The sequence below is a fragment of the Uranotaenia lowii genome, chromosome 3 (genome assembly GCF_029784155.1).
Source record: "Uranotaenia lowii strain MFRU-FL chromosome 3, ASM2978415v1, whole genome shotgun sequence".
Classification (NCBI taxonomy): domain Eukaryota; kingdom Metazoa; phylum Arthropoda; class Insecta; order Diptera; family Culicidae; genus Uranotaenia; species Uranotaenia lowii.
In genome coordinates, this window is record NC_073693.1 from 313,552,514 (window position 1) to 313,570,976 (window position 18,463).

An 18,463-nucleotide genomic window follows, 5' to 3' on the forward strand; every position below is an offset into this window, starting at 1 on the left:
ATAAGTTTTTTTTTAATTTGTAAGCACATATGAAGGCAATTAAAGGCTTAAAATACTACGAGTATGAAATGAAACGCATACGATATTTTTTTTAACTTTAAAACCCGCTTGGGCATCATTTAATTGCACCTGTTGGAAGAGTTTCTCAACGAATAAATGTAAATGAAGATCCCAGAATGGCCAGATTCCATTGAAAAAAAAATAGATTCCGCTTTGTTCAAATGTGTGTTTCAGAAAAGGTATGGAAATAATTATAAAAATTTATAAAATCATTCAAAAATAATGTGTTATAAGGAGAACTGAAAAGCAGAAAAATTAACAAATAAAAGAGTACTGATGCATTTTAATTAAATAAAAACTTTTTCAATTGTTTCACTTATTAAAAGTAATTTTGAAATTTTTGTTTGTCAATTTTTAATCAAGAACAAAAAATGGCTCTGTTGTGGTATGAGCCTACTTGGTTGAATGATTCAACTGAATCAAAGCAATCGAACGATTCCTTTTAATTCAACCACGGTAAATGAAAAGTTCATATACCAGTATTTCGATAGCAACTTACTACCTTCTTCAGTGAATGTTTTCGATTGATGAATGTGTATCGTTTCCCTCCCTTATATTGTCCGGGTTAGGTAAGCTACTACTAGGTAGCAGAAACCTCCGAATGCTCGGCAGTTGTGCCGTTGTCTGTTTTTTGGGTCTACCTACCCTATTCTGGGTGTTTTCTGGTAGTGCTAAATTATTTTATACCCGTTTTTGGGCATTGTCAGGTAAATTATTGTATTTCTTTTTACCTAAGAATTTGAACAACCAAGTGTGCCCTGGTCCGGTGTCTCCGTTTAAGAGATGAACTGATTTTTCATTGAAGATTTCAATGCTTTCAGCAACATCCAATTTAAGCGAATTACTATTCAAAGACCGGATCAGCGAGACATTTCCTCGATCGATAGAGTGACCAGATTCACACATGTGTAAAGCTACTGCAGATCTAGGATTCTGTGAAGGGAGAATTTTCTTCTTTGAATCAGATCTAGCTATAGCCATGTGTTCCTCGAATCTATCAATCAACTTCCTTTTGGTTTGTCCAATGTACACCTTATCACAGTCGGAACAACTAATTTTGTACACACCAGATCTATGAAGGAGCTCCACTGGATCCATTATAAGGAAGAAAGAAAGATTGCTCCAACGGAAATCTTTCACTACTTTAACTCCTATTCAGAAGGAGTTTCAACGAAGGTCCATGGAGTTCAACAGTGTCAACGCAGTCGAATTGCGACACAAGTTGACAAAGTTCGATATTGAACTTGTGTTCACTAGCTCTAATAATCAACTGAAATCCATCTTAGGATCGACAAAAGATCCAGTGGAGCTCCTTCATATATCTGGTGTGTACAAAATTAGGAAGTTGATTGATAGATTCGAGGAACACATGGCTATAGCTAGATCTGACTCAAAGAAGAAAATTCTCCCTTCACAGAATCCTAGATCTGCAGTAGCTTTACACATGTGTGAATCTGGTCACTCTATCGATCGAGGAAATGTCTCGCTGATCCGGTCTTTGAATAGTAATTCGCTTAAATTGGATGTTGCTGAAAGCATTGAAATCTGCAATGAAAAATCAGTTCATCTCTTAAACGGAGACACCGGACCAGGGCACACTTGGTTGTTCAAATTCTTAGGTAAAACGAAATACAATAATTTACCTGTGAATGCCCAAAAACGGGTATAAAATAATTTAGCACTACCAGAAAACACCCAGAATAGGGTAGGTAGACCCAAAAAACAGACAAAGGCACAACTGCCGAGCATTCGGAGGTTTCTGCTAGTAGTAGCTTACCTAACCCGGACAATATAAGGGAGGGAAACGATACACATTCATCAATCGAAAACATTCACTGAAGAAGGTAGTAAGTTGCTATCGAAATACTGGTATATGAACTTTTCATTTACCGTGGTTGAATTAAAAGGAATCTTCCGATTGCTTTGATTCAGTTGATTCAAAAAATGGCTATTTTGTAGAAGTTATATTCATAACGTCCTTTCAATAAGTTTTTCAAAAGAAACGAATCGCTAAAGCTTGTTACTACTTGATCGATAAATACTTTTTGGAAGTACTTTAAATTCATAAAATTTAATTTAAATTCATTGTATTCAAAGATAAGAACTTTGGGATTATTTGATTAAATCAATCTTATTCAAATCTGAATATGTTTTGAAGAAGAACAATATGTTTTTTTTGAGAAATTTGAATTTAAATTTGAGCATTGGTTCGACAAGTATCGATCAAAACATTGGTTGAATGATCTGTCATTTTCCGATCGAAACCAATTTCTACCCGCAGTTGAACAAACCTCTTACTAATTTTGAAGATTTGACCGATTTGACATTTCACTGCGGAATATTTTTCACTGTGGTGAGTTCACGTTCACGTTCGAGTTCGAGTTCACAAGAACTGTAAACCGGGCTTAATATAAAAAGTGCACTTTGCGCTCAAACAAAACCCATCCCAGATTAATCTGTTCCTCGAAGGCCCCGCAATGGGGACCAGCAGTGTTCCAAGTTTTGCAAGGACAAATCAAAAGCATTCAAAGATTTTCGAACACATGGAACCCTCGCCCTTTTTTAAGTAATGTTTTCCTTAAAAATCATTTTAAAAAATTGATCAAGGGAAGAAAAAGGCGTATTGGAGTAATTTCGTGGGTGGCTTATCGAGAGAAACATCAATAAGTACCTTGGGGAGTGTGGCACGAAGCATGCGTAATCGATCATCTACGAATGAAAGTGAGGAATATTCACATAGATGGATGTTTAACTTCGCACGGAAAGTCTGTCCAGATTCTACACCTGTACAAAAAATTGTCCGGAATGTGCCTCCAGATAGGTGCGATCTGAATTCCAGCATTTCGATGGTTGAGTTCTCTCTTGCTCTCCTTTTTTGCAATAATTCAGCTCCGAGAATTGATCAAATTAAATTTAACTTGTTGAAAAACCTTCCGGATGCCACTAAATTTCGCTTGTTGAATTTATTTAATCTATTCTTGAAGCATAACATTGTTCCCCAAGAGCGGAGACAAGTTAAAGTCATTGCTATCCAAAAGTCGGGAAACCAACGTCTGATAACAATTCGCACCGTCCAATAGTGATGTTGTATTGTACACGCAAATTGATGAAGAAAATGATTTTGTAGAATCAAATGCTCTCTTTTCAGATACTCAATTTGAGTTTCGAAGGGGCAATGAGACAAACGATTGTCTTGCTTTGCTGTCTTCAGAGATACAAATGGCGTACGCAAAACGTGAGCAAATGGCTTCAGTGTTTCTAGACATAAAGGGAGCTTTTGATGCAGTCTCAATAGAGGTGTTGTCAGACAAGCTGCACTCCCGAGGTCTGCCTCCTCTATTGAACAACATCTTATACAGCTTGCTTTGTGAGAAACATTTGAACTTAGCTCACGGAGATATTGCAGTTAGAAGAATCTCTTACACGGGCCTCCCACAGGGTTCATGTTTGAGTCCACTTTTGTACAACTTTTACGTAAGTGACATCGACAGTTGTCTCTCTGAAGGCTGCACTCTAAAACAACTTGCAGATGACGGCGTAGTGTCTGTCACAGGATCTTCCGAGTCTCATCTGCACAGTCCTTTACAAGATACTTTAGACAGATTGTCTTCCTGGCTCTGCGACGTAGTTCTACCTTCCCGTGGTGCAGAGTGGAAACGTGTCTACAGACTTGTCACCTGTAGGCGTACGGCCGAGAGAACTACACGACACACTTGGTGCAGCCAGCCTGCCGACGAGCTGCGTGCCGAGTGTGGCACAAATGTGGTGCGACTGGGTACCTTGGTACCAGTGCTCAGTTGCAAGAGGGAGGGGTCGTAACGTGTATCGGGTAATCGCGACCCCGATATGCGGGACGAGCAAATGTTTGAGCGGGTGTTGGTCGAATTCATGCGTCGGGTGCTCCTAGCCCTGATTTGCGGATATGACCGACTCACGACGGGCAGAGGGGCCTTGTGCCGGTTCCTCTTCAGTTGTGAGGTCATGAACCCATTGGTGATTGTGAATTTCGAAAAGTTACTTGAGCAAAATCTTCATTTCCTCATGTCAATGCAGGTAAACACTCCTTCGTATTCTCCAACTCGTGTTTGTAGCCCAGACTACAATAATTCTTCTGTCCAGTTGGATTTGTCTATGCAGCAGGAAATTCGTGGAATTCCGGATCCGCATCGTCCCCTTTTTATTCCAAGAATTTTCAATGCTAAATGTAGACACGTCGGTGCTGACAAAGTGTACTTTACTGACGGGTCTCTAATAGAGGAATCAACAGGATTTGGTGCCTCATATAACCTCCAGTCACCATGCTCTGTATACATACAATGCGGATTGCATTCCAAGGCACGGCGAGCGACCGAGTTCCCCCAGTATGCTACTCTGGGTCCATGGGTGCAATTGGACGACTCATGATACTATGTACCCCTACGCCATAAAGTCCACCTGGGGCCTCTGGCCATAATTCCCATCCGGACCTGCAACGAAGGCTGTACCCAAGATGGGAGACCAAGTCCGCGCTTAAGCGCTCTTCGGCAAACTCCAGTTCGAGTCAAACTCCAGCATATATACCCTGCCTCTTGTTACGATTCAAGACTAAGGACCTCGCCTCTAACGACTTGAGATCCGGCCTTTACTCGTAAATCGAGACTAGCTTGGTTCCCACGAAAAACGTGCGCTCCGCTTCTGTTCGAGACCACTGCAAGAGACCAATGACCTCTCCTCTAACGACTTGAGGTCTTGGCTCCGCCTGGCTTGGCTCGAGGCCCTCTCCTCTTTGCCCGTCCGTAAATGCAATCCGTAAAAAGGATTTACCACCTGGGTGATCAACTAACATACAATGCGGAGCTCTGCGAAGTAGTTCCACCTCCCCGTGGTGCAGAGTGGAAACGTGTCTACAGACTTGTCACCTGTAGGCATACGGCCGAGAGAACTACACGACACACTTGGTGCAGCCAGCCCGCCGATGAGCTGCGTGCCGAGTGTGGCAAAAACGTGGTGCGACTGGGCACCTTGGTACCAGTGCTCAGTTGCAAGAGGGAGGGTCGAAACGTGTATCAGGTAGTCGCGACCCCGATATGCGGGACGACCAAATGTTCGAGCGGGTTTTGGTCGAATTCGCGCGTCGGGTGCTCCTAGCCCCACTTCGCGGATATGACCGACTCACGACGAGCAGAGGGGCCTTGTGCCGAAATATGTGGCGCTCAGTAAATGGACTTCAGAATGAGTCTCGAAGAGTCGAGACGGAGAACAGGATAAGTGTGTGGTTATCTCCAGACCCGAGGAGAGGCGCCTCTCGCGAGTTGTTCTCGTCTCGAATTGGGTCAAGAGACGTTTCGAATGAGTGCCCTTGAGACACGAGGAAAGGTGGGTATTGACGCCTCAAATTGTGTCAAGAGGAGTGTGAGAGGGTCTTGAGCCACGAGGAGAGGCGGGTCAAGACGTCTCGAATTGTGGCAAGAGGCCGTATGTGGGACTCGAGTCACGAGTAGCGGCGAACGGACTGCCAACCCGTGAGACGTGAATCGTGACAAAGAGTGGATGAAGATTGCTGGTGTAGCACGTATAAAAACGAGTATTAGTCGTGGAGCGCATTGCGCGAGTATGGTCTCCCATGTCGGGTATAGCCCTCGTTGCAGATACGGATGGGAATTATGGCCAGAGGCCCCAGGTGGACTTTATGGCGTAGGGGTACATAGTATCATGCATGAGTCTTCCAATTGCACCCATGGACCCAGAGTAGCAAACTGGGGGGACGCGGTGGCTCGCCGTGCCTTGGAATGCAATCCGTAAAAAGGATTTACCACCTGGGTGATCAACTAATAAAAAAAAAAATATATATTGCGGAGTTATCAGCCATTTATTGGGCGTTGGATAGCGTCGCATCACGGCCTGCAGAACACTACTTTTTTTGTAACGGACAGTCTCAGCCCTGTTGAAGCTATCCGTTTAATAAGACCAGGAAAGCACTCATCGTAATTTCCTCGGGAAGATACGGGATATTTTGAGTGCTTTATCAAGACGTTGCTTTGCCGTCACCTTTGTTTGGGTCCCCTCCCATTGTTCGATAATGAGTAATGATTGGGCAGACTTTGTCATAGTTTAGGCTATAAGAAAAACCGTTTTCAAAAGAAATCGGCCGAAGGGGACGAAAGTTATTTATGAAAAACTGGATTTTCGTGTTTCTCCCGAACAAAATGACCCAAAATCCCATACAAACTTTAGGCTCGTTGGGCGACCCCTTCCCGTGATCCGATCTGGCCCAAATTTGGCATGAGACCTTGTACTAGGCCATGGGTCAATTTAAGCCTGCAGCCGAGAGAAACCACCCAACGTTCCAGTGAGGGGATAGCTGTGCTAGATTTGGACTACATGGTCGAAATTTATCTTTTTGGCTTTCTTACAGAAAGGCATAGAGAACGGTCAGTTGGGGCTATCATTAATTAGAGGTCCAAGACCCCATTTTATATATACCAATGGACTCAGCTCGACGAGTTACGAAGATGTCCGTGGATTTGTATGTTCCAATGAAATGTTCTATCCACCCTTTTTCCTATTCTAGGTTTTACGATTTTGATGAATTTAGTTTCAAAAAAATGGATTTTTTTTCCTGTAGGTCATATCTTAAAAACAAAAAAAAATTGTTTAAAATTATTCCATTCCATTTGCTCAGCAGCAGTAGCCAGCAATCGCTAAATTAATTACGGAGGCGATCGAAAACTTGACAAAAAGTCCATAAACAGCCGAGAATCCATCCCACGCCATCTAACATGAAAGTTTAGGAGGCTAACCCCTTTACCACTAGTGAGCGTCGAGAAATGTTGCTCTCAAACTTAACCAGTTTGAAATATTTTGATAGTTAATGAACTCGTTGAATATCGTAATCTTTTTTTTATAGACTCTTCATATATAATTCAGAAATAAGGAATCCATTATTGTGTCATATGTATCCAAAGATAATTTACACTCTATAAGAAAGGCTCCAATCCACTGTTAAGTGTATTAAATCGGGTTTTTCTATAAAAGCTTTCGATCTTCGATAACTCTTTTTAATTTCATATTTCCTTTCCATTTTTTCTCTTAAAAAAAAAAGTGCTAGACCTAAGTGATCAATTGTTATGAACAAAAAATAAGTTTGGCTCCTTAAAACTGAAAGATATGAACCGTTTCAAATAAAGAAATTAGTACAGAAAAAAATGATATAAATAATATAAAAATAATATAAATACAAATAATGATTAGAAAAATGTTATAATGATAATTAAAACAAAAGATTACTAAAATTTAAAAAAAAAATGATCACTCTAACGACAAAAATCATGAAAATTACAAAAATGATCATTTGGCCTTACTTTAGGCGATTCTTGAGGATCAGAAATTTGAAACTTTAAGCGCCTTTGAGAGGCACTTTCCAATCGACTCCGATTAAGCTAAAATTTTGTACAAATCAGTTTTTTAGGGTAAGGCAACAAATTTTTTCATGGCTCGTTTAAAATTTTTTTCTCATAATCCTTACATCCATTTTAATTTTTTTATGTGGCTTTTAAATAGCTGTGGGAAGCTGACGCTGAACTCCTTAGTAACGATTCCTTACATCCATTATAAAATTGGCTCAAAAAACAAAATTTTGATATTATTACCATCTCAAAAATCACCTACGTGAAATACAGATAAAACTAGATTCGAGAAAATTGATGCCAAATGATGCATAAAACGACTGGATTTGGCGTTACTTCTTTGACCAAAATTCGGCTTTTTAGAACTACGATGGATATGGGTATGGAATGTTTAATATTATTAGGCTTGCTAAATAAATCAACACTCGCTCCAAACAACATGCAAGTTTTGATCTAGTTAAGAGAAAAACAATCTATTAAACAAATATCTCGAACACATCCCAAGAAGATCTGTGAGTAAACTCACCGAACTCAAGATCAAAATCTTGAAATTCCAACTTTAGAATTTTGCTCCATTTTTTTTTTAAATTTCAGTGAATTGAACGGAATTGTTAAAATGATTATGTCGAGGAAAATGGCCCTGAAGATTCCTATTTACAAAAAAAAAGATAATTAAAAATTTTAACATTGTCATAATGGTGCTCCTTAAATTTCCATTTAATCATCCAATCCAGTACGGCACCGACGAACGGAGGCTCGCCATTCGATCAACTGGAACGTAATCCGAGACGTCGTTTTTCCAGACTTGGTCCCAAATTTTCGTATATGCTGGTGTAGTATAGATAGGTATTTACGCAACAATCCCAACAACCTACAAACTAGGGCTGCGTGCGACAGAATTCCCTTCCTACCACCACACCGATTCGAGCAATTCGAAAATAATAATTCAAGATCCAATGGCCTTGGGGGAAGATTTTGACCCCACGACGTCTCCCATCCACTCACTGGCTGTTATCACTGGCTATCGATATTTTTCCTATTTTTCGGCAACGTCGTCATAAACAAGCACACAAACATGGCCACACAGCCACACACTTTTTTGGCCCCTTCCACTATGCGTATCTGGAACAATGGGTATTCCGATTATCCACAGATGATGGGGCACTGTTTGCGGAACCTTTTTTCACGATTACTGAATTATTTTTCAAATGCAGAAGCAGCAAATCACTAACCCTTAATAAAGATTTTTTTTTCAATAACACAAAATCTTTCACCAGCTGACCGAAAAAAACGCAAGTCGCTCGCGGAAGTGCACGGAAAATTCGGCAGAAAAATAAGAATCCGACCCGATTATGATCGAAATCTTTCCGAACCCGGGAGGGAAGATACCGTTCTACTGTAGACGACCGGACGAACGGAACGAGCAAACCGATTTGAATTAGAATCGGGAAATCTCTGAGGGATGATGATGGACAAAAAACTAATCACCACTGCACACAGGCTGAACGCGAAGAGCAATAAAACTGCGACACGCAATTCGCGAAGAAAACGAAGAAGAATGTGCGAGATTTTGACAGCGCGAATCAGCTGATGGTGAGCCTCGAGGGGTCCACAAAAGTAAAATCGATGTAAAGCCCGTTCAACAGCCAATTGAAATCGGTTTCAATCGATTTCGATTGGTAAATTGTTGTTCACTCAGCCAATGTTGTGATCGAAACTAATCCAATTGACGTTCAATGAAGCCAATCGGATTCGATCGAAACCAATCGAAATCGATCAAGCTCGAGAGCAGGATTCGTTTCTATCGGTTTCTATCGCACTAACACAAATGCAGTTTTTTACTGTCAAAAAACAGCTGATTCGGTTTGTTTTTTAATTTTTAAGTTTGAAAGTGATGTCATTCGGTGTGGTGTCCCCTGTCGTGTACTGAGTCGGTGGTGCTGTGCCGTGCTAAGTCGGTGTCGGTGGTGCTGTGTTGGTCGGTGCTGCTGTGTCGGTGGTGCTGTGCCAATCATGCTGGGTCGGTGTTGCTGTGAAAGTCGTACTCTGCCTGGTTTTCTGACTCGATGGTGCTGTGCCAGTGAGAGTGATGTCGGGCGATGTGGTGTCGGCGGTGCTGTGTCGGAGATGCAGTATTTAATAGCATCTTTCAGTGTAGTTGCTGCACCGAAGCAAATGTCGATTTAAGCGGACTAAATGTTAACCGTCATACGGCGCTCTCGCCCGGGGAGTGAAAAAAAAAACGATGTTAGCAAATTAGTTTTGTTTTTTAAGTTAACCGGAGAATAAATTTATATTAGTTGTATATTGATATAAGAAATAAAATATTTAATAAAAATAAAACGCTAGCTTTTAATAAAAACTTTATACGCATCGTTGTTTTTTTATTTTCTTTTACTTTTACTCAGTTTTTTTTTTGTTTTGGAAAATAAAATTAAAGATCATTTCGATTTTGCTTTTTTTTAAATAAGACAATCAATCCAGAAACCTCACAGTGTATAGCTGAATAACAAAATGACAATAAACACAGCGCGTTAGTATTAGTGTCTGGCTGTTCATTCAGCAGCCTGATAGAAATCGATCGAAGTCAATTGGAAAAACAGCTGATCAACTGTCAATCCATTTCAATTGATTTCGATTGAGTTCTGTTGAACACACCTGTAATCGATCAACTTTTGACAAGAGGCTTGCTTGTTCAATGTTCAATTTTCTGTCTAATTCGAAAAAAAAAAATTATTTTTTTTTTATAATTTTTTGAGCTTTGCATCATGAAACTTACAAAAAAAACATACACATACTAAAAGTGACTTAAATCACTTAAAGGCTAAAAGTATATCCATAAAAAATTGATACCTTGAAGCGATATTTTTTACATAATAGAGAAAGAGTTGTTAAAAATGAAAAAATAGTCAAAATATAAAAAAAATCCAAATAGTCTGAATTTAAAATAGACAAAATTTCTCAAATAATTATTGATTATTAACAGAATTTATTAAATTGACAAAAAAAAAAAAAAAAAAAAAAAAAAAAAAAAAAAAAAAAAAAAAAAAAAAAAAAAAAAATCATTGATTAAACTTTATTTACAAAAAAAAAATGGAGAAAAAATAAATAAATTATCAAGTTGATTTTGTAAATCTAAATACTTTCTAGACCCGAATGACAATTGTTAAAGGGTCTTTAATAAATATTAATAATAATAATAATCAAGTTGATTGACCAGATCGAAAAAATGACAAAATTGATAAAAATCTCAAAATGACAAAATCAACCAAAAAGAAAAAAATCAAAACAATGACAAAATGGTCCATGTTGCCAAATTGACAAAATTGACAATATTGACAATAATGACAAAACAGAAAACAATGAAAACATTGATAAAATTGACAAAATTGCAAAAACTTGACAAGATGACAAAACCGACCTAATTGACAAAATTAAGAAAAATGACAAAATTGACAAAATTTATAAAGTTGACAAAATTGGAAAAACTGACAAAATAAACAAATTTGGCAAAGTTGACAAAATTGAAAAAAATGACAAAATTGACAAAATTGACAAAAATGACATAATTGACCAAGTTGACAAAATTAACAAAATTGACAAAATTGATAAAATTGACAAAATTAACAAATTGACAAAATTGACCAAAATTGACATTATTATTGACAAAATTGACAAAATTGACAAAATTGACAAAATTGACAAAATTGATAAAATTGACAAAATTGACAAAATTGACAAAATTGAGAAAATTGAGAAAATTGAGAAAATTGACAAAATTGACAAAATTGACAAAATTGACAAAATTGACAAATTCTACAAAATTGACAAAATTGACAAAATTGGCAAAATTGACAAAATTGATAAAATCGACAAAATTGACAAAATTGACAAAATTGACAAAATTGACAAAATTGACAAAATTGACAAAATTGACAAAATTGACAAAATTGACAAAATTGACAAAATTGACAAAATTTACAAAATTGACAAAATTGACAAAATTGACAAAATTGACAAAATTGACAAAATTGACAAAATTGACAAAACTGACAAAATTGACAAAATTGACAAAATTGACAAAATTGACAAAATTGACAAAATTGACAAAATTGACAAAATTGACAAAATTGACAAAATTGACAAAATTGACAAAATTGACAAAATTGACAAAATTGACAAAATTGACAAAATTGACAAAATTGACAAAATTGACAAAATTGACAAAATTGACAAAATTGACAAAATTGACAAAATTGACAAAATTGATAAAATTGACAAATTTGACAATTTTGACAAAATTGACAAAATTGACAAAATTGACAAAATTGACAAAATTGACAAAATTGACCAAATTGACAAGATTGACAGAACTGACCAAATTGACAAAATTGACAAAACGGACGAAAGTTGACAAAATTTACATAATTGAAAAAAAATATTGTCATAATTGACAAAATTGAAAAAATAGACAAAATTGACAAAATTTACAAATTGACAAAGTAGAGATAGTTGACGAAGTTGACGAAATTGACTTAATTGACAAAAATGTGTTTTTTTTAAATCCGTCAATTTTGTCATTTTTACACTTTTGTGAATTTTGTCAATTTTGATTTTTTGGCCAATTTTGTCAATTTTTTAAATTTATCAAGTTGGGCATTTTTGTCAAATTTTGTCAAGTTTTTCCGATTTTTTCATGTTTTGAATGACGATGACATTTTGACATTTCTGTCATGCATTTTAAAGTTTTAATTTTGTAATATAAGTTTAAATTTCAAATTTAATTTTGAATTTTCATGTTTTTTTTAATTTTGAATTGAAATTTGATTAACAATTTTAATTTTAAAATTCAAATTTTGAATTTGAATTTATGAATTTTGAATGCGTAATCTTCACCCTGAATTTTCAATCATGATGGTTAAAAAACAAGCATTCACTCGCTCTTTATTTTTGAGCGTATTCAAAACGTGCGAAAAGGAAAACAAAAAAAAAAATCACACGTAAACAGAACGGAACGCGCGACTTCTTGTGTAATATTGAGGCAATTTTCGTGAAAATCGTGAAAAAAGAGATAACCGAAATGTTCAAACAATGAACGGTGACTAGCGAATTGATACTTCTAATCGAATATTTAGGAAAAGATGGCTTTCAGGATCCTGAAAAATCTACGAGAGCTTCCAAGCCTGGCCAGGTAAGAAGTCTGACTTGAAAATTTCGAAATGAAACAGTTACTGGTTTAATAACGTAGAAATTTGAAATCACAGCAACTTTCCGGTTGGCTACTGCCAGGGGACACTCTTAAGCCCAGCTCGTTTTACACGACCCGGAAATGTGCTCCGGTTTAGCCGACAATCCCGGCAACCACCCCGGATAGAATCGTTCGCCCCGCGGGAAACCATCGGTCCAACTGGGATTGTAAACGAGGCCGGCTATATTGATCCCTCAAAGCTATGGAAATCGTTCGTCTTTACGGTGGCTTTCAGTACCGGAAGTTTCATTGGCGTGACCGTTTGGGAGTACGAAACGATCCGATCCCGGGCGATGGCTGCCTTGAGGAAAAAGTTGTCCACGAATTGGTTCAAGGAAAGGCTTCGATCCAGCCGCCAGGAAGTGGAGCAGTGGCGTAAAGATGTAGACGAGTTCTGGAGTCGGCTGACACCTGGGGAGCGAATATTCGCACCGATTTGCGCGTTAAATGTATTGGTCTATGGACTCTGGAGGGTACCTCGGTTACAACCGATGATGTTGAGATATTTCGCCTCCAACCCGGCGACTAGTAAGTAGTTTTAATTCTTGTAAACTTAGGAGGGTAATAAAGCTTTTTTTTTTCATTGCAGAAGCTGTCTGCTGGCCGATGGTTTTGTCCACCTTCAGCCACTATTCGCTGTTTCACATCGCTGCCAATATGTATGTGCTGCACAGTTTCTCGCATGCGGCCGTGGCCACTCTCGGCCGAGAACAGTTCCTGGGTATGTACCTGAGTGCCGGAGTGATAGCATCGTTTGCGAGTCACGTTCTGAAAACCGTTACCCGGCAGCCAGGACTCTCGCTGGGCGCGTCCGGGGCCATCATGGCCGTTCTGGCCTACGTTTGCACCCAGTATCCGGACACCCAGCTCAGCATTATTTTCCTACCGATGTTCACCTTCTCAGCTGGAGCGGTAAGACGTTCGACTGTTTACATTTAACTGGGTTTAAAAATTCTTAACTTTTTCAGGCCATCAAAGTCATTATGGGTCTCGATTTGGCCGGCGTCATGCTCGGCTGGAAGGTGTTTGACCACGCTGCCCATCTGGGCGGGGCAATGTTTGGGGTGTTTTGGGCCTGGTACGGCAGCCAGCGGGTTTGGCCACTCAGGGAACATTTCGTGCGGTATTGGCACGAAATGAGAGGACCAACGAAAAAGTAGTAAGATTATTAGCTTAGCGTGTTTCGGGGAAAACCTTAATTGTCAAACGTGATCCGGTTTAGCGAAATTAATTAATCATTTAAACGAAAAGAATATAATTAGACATGGTTAAATATATGATTCTGGAATCCGTGTCTGGCGCTTAAATTGGAGATGACCTTTGTCCATTCTCGGTATTTTAATATTTTTCTATTTATTAAAAAAAAGGTTCGGTCACAGATCACTATAAGATTGTACCACATACGATAAAAATAAGAATTTTGCGAGTTTCGTGTCTGGTCCTAATTAGGAGATTAATAACATAATTTATCAAAAGACTACTGTTGAGGATTCAGGGGGTAGCTTACCGGGTTCAATTAGATCGGAGGCTTTACCATTTGCTGCTTCCGCAGCAATCAACAGCAACAGCAGCGGGTGCACCTCGGATGCCCATTTCTCGAGTGGAAAACCAGCAGAAGCAGCTGGGGCGGCAACAGGAAAACGATTGACTTCATCCTCAGCGAGGCGTTGTAATGTGCGAGTGGCCAAAAATGGTGCTGAAGCGAAACCGTACGTCAAAGTCTGCATCTCAAACGTTGCGAGAGGCTCTTCGGGACTTTGGCGCCAGAGAATTCGTTGGTTCGTACAGTCGTCTAGGTGCAGTTGTATTTGGCGGTACATCTTTTCAATGTCGGCTACGAGTGCGATTGGGTGGGTTCGGAAGCGCATAATGATCGACAGTAGATCGTCCTGGATAGTAGGTCCCACCAACTGCATATCGTTGATGGAGTAACTGGTTGATGTCTTGCACGAAGCGTCAAAAACAACACGGACCTTGGTGCTGTTGCTTGACTCCTTGAAGACTGGATGATGTGGTAGATAGCAGTGGGGGACAGAGTCGTCTACTGGATCAGTCAACTTGATCATGTGGCCCAAACGTTCGTAGTCGGCCATGAAACAAACGTAGGCTTCTCGAGTGGCAGGATCTCGCTTAAGTCTCCTCTCTAGACTTCCGAAGTGGCGCTCGGCGATGGATCTTGATTCACCAACACGTACCAGGGGATCGCTAGTGAGTGGCAATCTAACTACGAAACGACCGGACGAATCGCGAGTGGTGGTAGCACTGAACACTTCTTCACACTTTGTTTCTTCAGCTGACAGAGCTTGAGACGGCAACAGAGATTCGAGTTTCCAGAACCTTTCGGAGGATTGATCTTGGTATCGATCGATGGTCGTAAGATGGCATAACCGGGGAGTTTCGGAGGAATTTATTGGAACCGATCCGGATACAGCCCATCCAAACACAGTCTCAACTAGAGTCGGCATTTCATTGCCGAGGGAAATCTTGCTGCCGCCGTGAAGTTCGTGGTACACTTCTCCGCCAACGATGAGATCAATGTCCGCAGGAATGAAGAAATGTGGATCAGCCAGGTCAACGTCGGGAATTTTCCAAGCAGCAACATCAATTTTCACAGTCGGTAGGCAGACTGTTGGCCTTTTGAGGATAAGGAAATTTAACTCCGTTGCGTACTTGGTTACGGTTGAGCGAATCTTCGCAGTCAACTGGCGCTTGATCTGCTTGGATGATTCACCAATCCCTGAAACGGCTATGTCTACGGTAGAACGGCGGAGGTCGAGAGTGTTGGCTAACTTCTTCGTCATGAAGCTACACATACTAGCAGAATCCAGTAGCGCTCGCGCCGGAATTTCCTTCCCCGTACTGTCAACCACCAAAAGCATTACTGTTTCAAGCAAAACTGTACTGTTTGATGCCTGAACAGTCATACACACTTGTTGGCTCGAAGTAGATGGTTGCGGATCTGAATCTGGAGGAGCGGTGCTACGTTGTGGAGCTGGGAGTGGTGGATTCGACAAAAGCGAAGTTGGTTTCGGAACCGAATTGAAGTTGGTGGTCTTGATCGCATCATGGAGGAGAGAATGATGCTTTCCATTGCAGAAACGACAAGTGTGTCTGGAGGAACAGGATCGTGATAAATGGCCGGAATTGAAACAATTCCAACACAAACGATGGGATGTGACAACTTGCCGTCGGTTGTAGGGAGAGAAACTTGCGAATTTCCTACAGCGAAATAGATGGTGTCGTTCCGAACAAACTACACACACGGGTAAATCGGGTTTTGGATCAGACGCAACAGGATTGGCCACTAATCGGAACGCCTTCTTCGGTTGGGATCCCGTCATCCTCGCTGGAATAGTTTGCAGGTTGCGCTGTTCTTCTGAGACGATGGTCTTCAGCATCATCGCTCGAGAATACAGGAAATCGATCAACTCTTGGTAAGTGATGTCTCTCAGGTCGCTTGTTTTTTCCTCCCAGGCTCGAAGTGTCGTAGGATCCAGCTTGTAGCACAGTAGGTTCACTAGCGGAGTATCCCAGTAACCTACCGGCTCACCCAGTTTAGCCATGGCCTTCACATGGCGGTCAAAATCATCAGTCAACGTATGAAGATCCTTTGAAGACTCTTTCCTTAAAGGCTGGATGTCGTACATTGCCCTGAAGAGCTGTCGTTTCAGGTACCGCTGGTTATCATACCGCTTCATCAACGCGTCCCAAGTTATAAGATAGTTGTCAGCCTCAACGTTCACGGACTCGAAAGGTTTCTTGGCTTCGCCTTCCAAACTCTGAAGCAGGTACTGCAGCTTTGCAACCGCTGGAACATCTGGGTTCGAGTGCACCATGGACTTGAACGTGTCTCGGAACGACAACCATCGCGAAAAATCACCATCGAACCTCGGCAAATCTATTTTGGGCAGGCGTAGGTGAAACATAGCTGTGCTGGTTGGTGCGGTCGGCTCTGCTGATGTAGAACTGCTCAACCTTTCCGGGATATTGTTCAACAGGAATGCTTTCACCTCACAAAACCTTTCCTCGATGGTCGATCTCTCAGCCAAACGCATTTCAAGCCGGTCTGGCCCATCCCACTTCTCGATGACGGTTTGCGCCTTTTGAAACTGGTCGTAGATCCGATCAACTAAATCTTGTCGAACTTGAAGGCGCCCTGTGTCTCGATCAACGTTGAATTCCTTTGTAAACCTCTCAACATCCGACAGGTTTGTCAAAATAGCCTTGCGACGAATAATGGCATCCTCCACCCTTTCGTCGGATTTGGTTTTCGGCATGATGAAATACACAGACACTTGCTACCACCACTGTACGATAACGAAAACACAGCACAAAAAACGCAAACGAAATCCTTCCCGAACCGATGTACTGGTTTTTAACACGACGGCGGAAGTGTAAACCAATCGTACGATTAAATCCTTCCCGTCGCGGATTTACACTTCTACACGACGAAGAATGATACAAATCGTACGATTCAATCCTTCCCGTCGCGGTGTATCAATCTTTGATTCGAAACGGAACCGAGAATTGTGTGTTAAAATCGACGAAAAAATCCTTCCCGACGCGACACACAATTCTTTCGCGAAGACTGCCACCCACTCACACCCAATCGCATATAATATTAATCAATATTGCCAATATATAAGCCTCAGGTGCATAAGGACTGAATTTGCCAGAAGAATTCCAAGTCCAAAACTTTTTCGCCAAAAATCAATCAAATCCACTTTCCCAATTTTTGCTGACCGGTGTAAAACATCCACATAGCAGCAGGTCAAAATTAGCAGCTGTTGGTGGCTTTGTGCTGTTGGCTTGGCTTCACTTTGCGCTTTCTTGGCTCGAAAAACAATGTACAGCAGTACAAAAGGCAAGCAAAATGGCCCAACTTGATGCAGCCAGCGCGTCGAGTAAAGAAAATGGTGTACTCACCGCTACCTTCCGTGTGGGGAATTCCTCCGATCCGGTTCGAAGGACCAATGTTGAGGATTCAGGGGGTAGCTTACCGGGTTCAATTAGATCGGAGGCTTTACCATTTGCTGCTTCCGCAGCAATCAACAGCAACAGCAGCGGGTGCACCTCGGGTCGATCAATCGATTAGCGCTGATGGTTGGTTGGCTCGCAGCTTTTCCACTGCCGACGGGTCAGGAGGAAGGTATTTGTTGCACCCTTTTTAATCCGCAGTACAACACACAGCACAAATCTGTTTCGGGTTTCGGATGTGCTTAAAAATAACACCGAATAGACGACCGATTGAACAAATTAAAACACCACTTTATTAACTTCTACAAACTCGACCGACGGAACAAACAACGAGTAGTACGGAGCTGATGTTGCCGCTACGAGATTTATTTTCAACTGGTTTATGCTGACTTGTTGTTGTTGCATCAGCTGGTTGGTGAGTTACCGTTTCAAAACAGTTCATCCGGTAACTCACTGCTATGCTATTTCTTATACTAGGATGGTTCATTTTTTACATTTTACAATAAATAGAAAATAATTATAGAAATTTTACACATAACAATTAATTAATTTAAGGTTGCAAATATTGTTACTTTTCGTTTCGGTATTAGGTTTGGTAACAAACAACTACTTTAAACGGAAACAAAATTTTGATCACAAAATAACTTAAAATCAAGTGGAGATGAGGTTAAAATATGTGGCTCAACCACGTGGTGAAAAGGCAGATGCTTCCAGAGACTGAAAAGACACGTAAAGATTGCAGTTCATCAAAACCGAAGAATGTATCGTGGAAATCATCGCCCAAAAGGCCAAC

General features: G+C 40.3%; 3 protein-coding genes across 4 annotated transcripts in view; 1 reads left to right on the plus strand and 2 right to left on the minus strand.

Annotated features, from left to right (window-relative positions):
* Window positions 1–8,940, minus strand: part of LOC129757824 (putative uncharacterized protein DDB_G0277255) — a 97,933-nt gene extending 88,993 nt beyond the window's left edge. For both annotated transcript variants that reach the window (XM_055755147.1, XM_055755146.1), the window contains exon 1: window positions 8,678–8,940. The gene's annotated coding sequence lies outside the window, so the exon portion shown is untranslated. The remainder of the gene's footprint in view (window positions 1–8,677) is intronic.
* Window positions 8,941–12,457: 3,517 nt separating this feature from the next.
* LOC129757826 (presenilins-associated rhomboid-like protein, mitochondrial) lies at window positions 12,458–13,919 on the plus strand. The gene is made up of 4 exons (XM_055755149.1): window positions 12,458–12,636; window positions 12,710–13,221; window positions 13,283–13,605; window positions 13,662–13,919. Exons 1-4 carry the CDS (start codon window positions 12,587–12,589, stop codon window positions 13,851–13,853), a joined length of 1,077 nt encoding a protein of 358 aa, XP_055611124.1. The 5' UTR covers window positions 12,458–12,586; the 3' UTR covers window positions 13,854–13,919.
* Window positions 13,920–14,162: 243 nt separating this feature from the next.
* On the minus strand, window positions 14,163–16,970 carry LOC129753744 (uncharacterized). The gene has a single exon (XM_055749589.1). It carries the CDS (start codon window positions 16,968–16,970, stop codon window positions 14,163–14,165), a length of 2,808 nt encoding a protein of 935 aa, XP_055605564.1.
* Window positions 16,971–18,463: the final 1,493 nt, after the last annotated feature.

What these genes read in the sequence shown, in the direction of transcription:
- LOC129757826 (XM_055755149.1), top strand. Translation starts at nt 12,587, where the DNA reads ATGGCTTTCAGGATCCTGAAAAATCTACGAGAGCTTCCAAGCCTGGCC. An exon ending in CGCCTCCAACCCGGCGACTA is followed by an intron (nt 13,222 to 13,282) that starts GTAAGTAGTTTT and finishes TTTTCATTGCAG; the next exon opens with AAGCTGTCTGCTGGCCGATG. An exon ending in TCACCTTCTCAGCTGGAGCG is followed by an intron (nt 13,606 to 13,661) that starts GTAAGACGTTCG and finishes TAACTTTTTCAG; the next exon opens with GCCATCAAAGTCATTATGGG.
- LOC129753744 (XM_055749589.1), bottom strand. Translation starts at nt 16,970, where the DNA reads ATGCCGAAAACCAAATCCGACGAAAGGGTGGAGGATGCCATTATTCGT.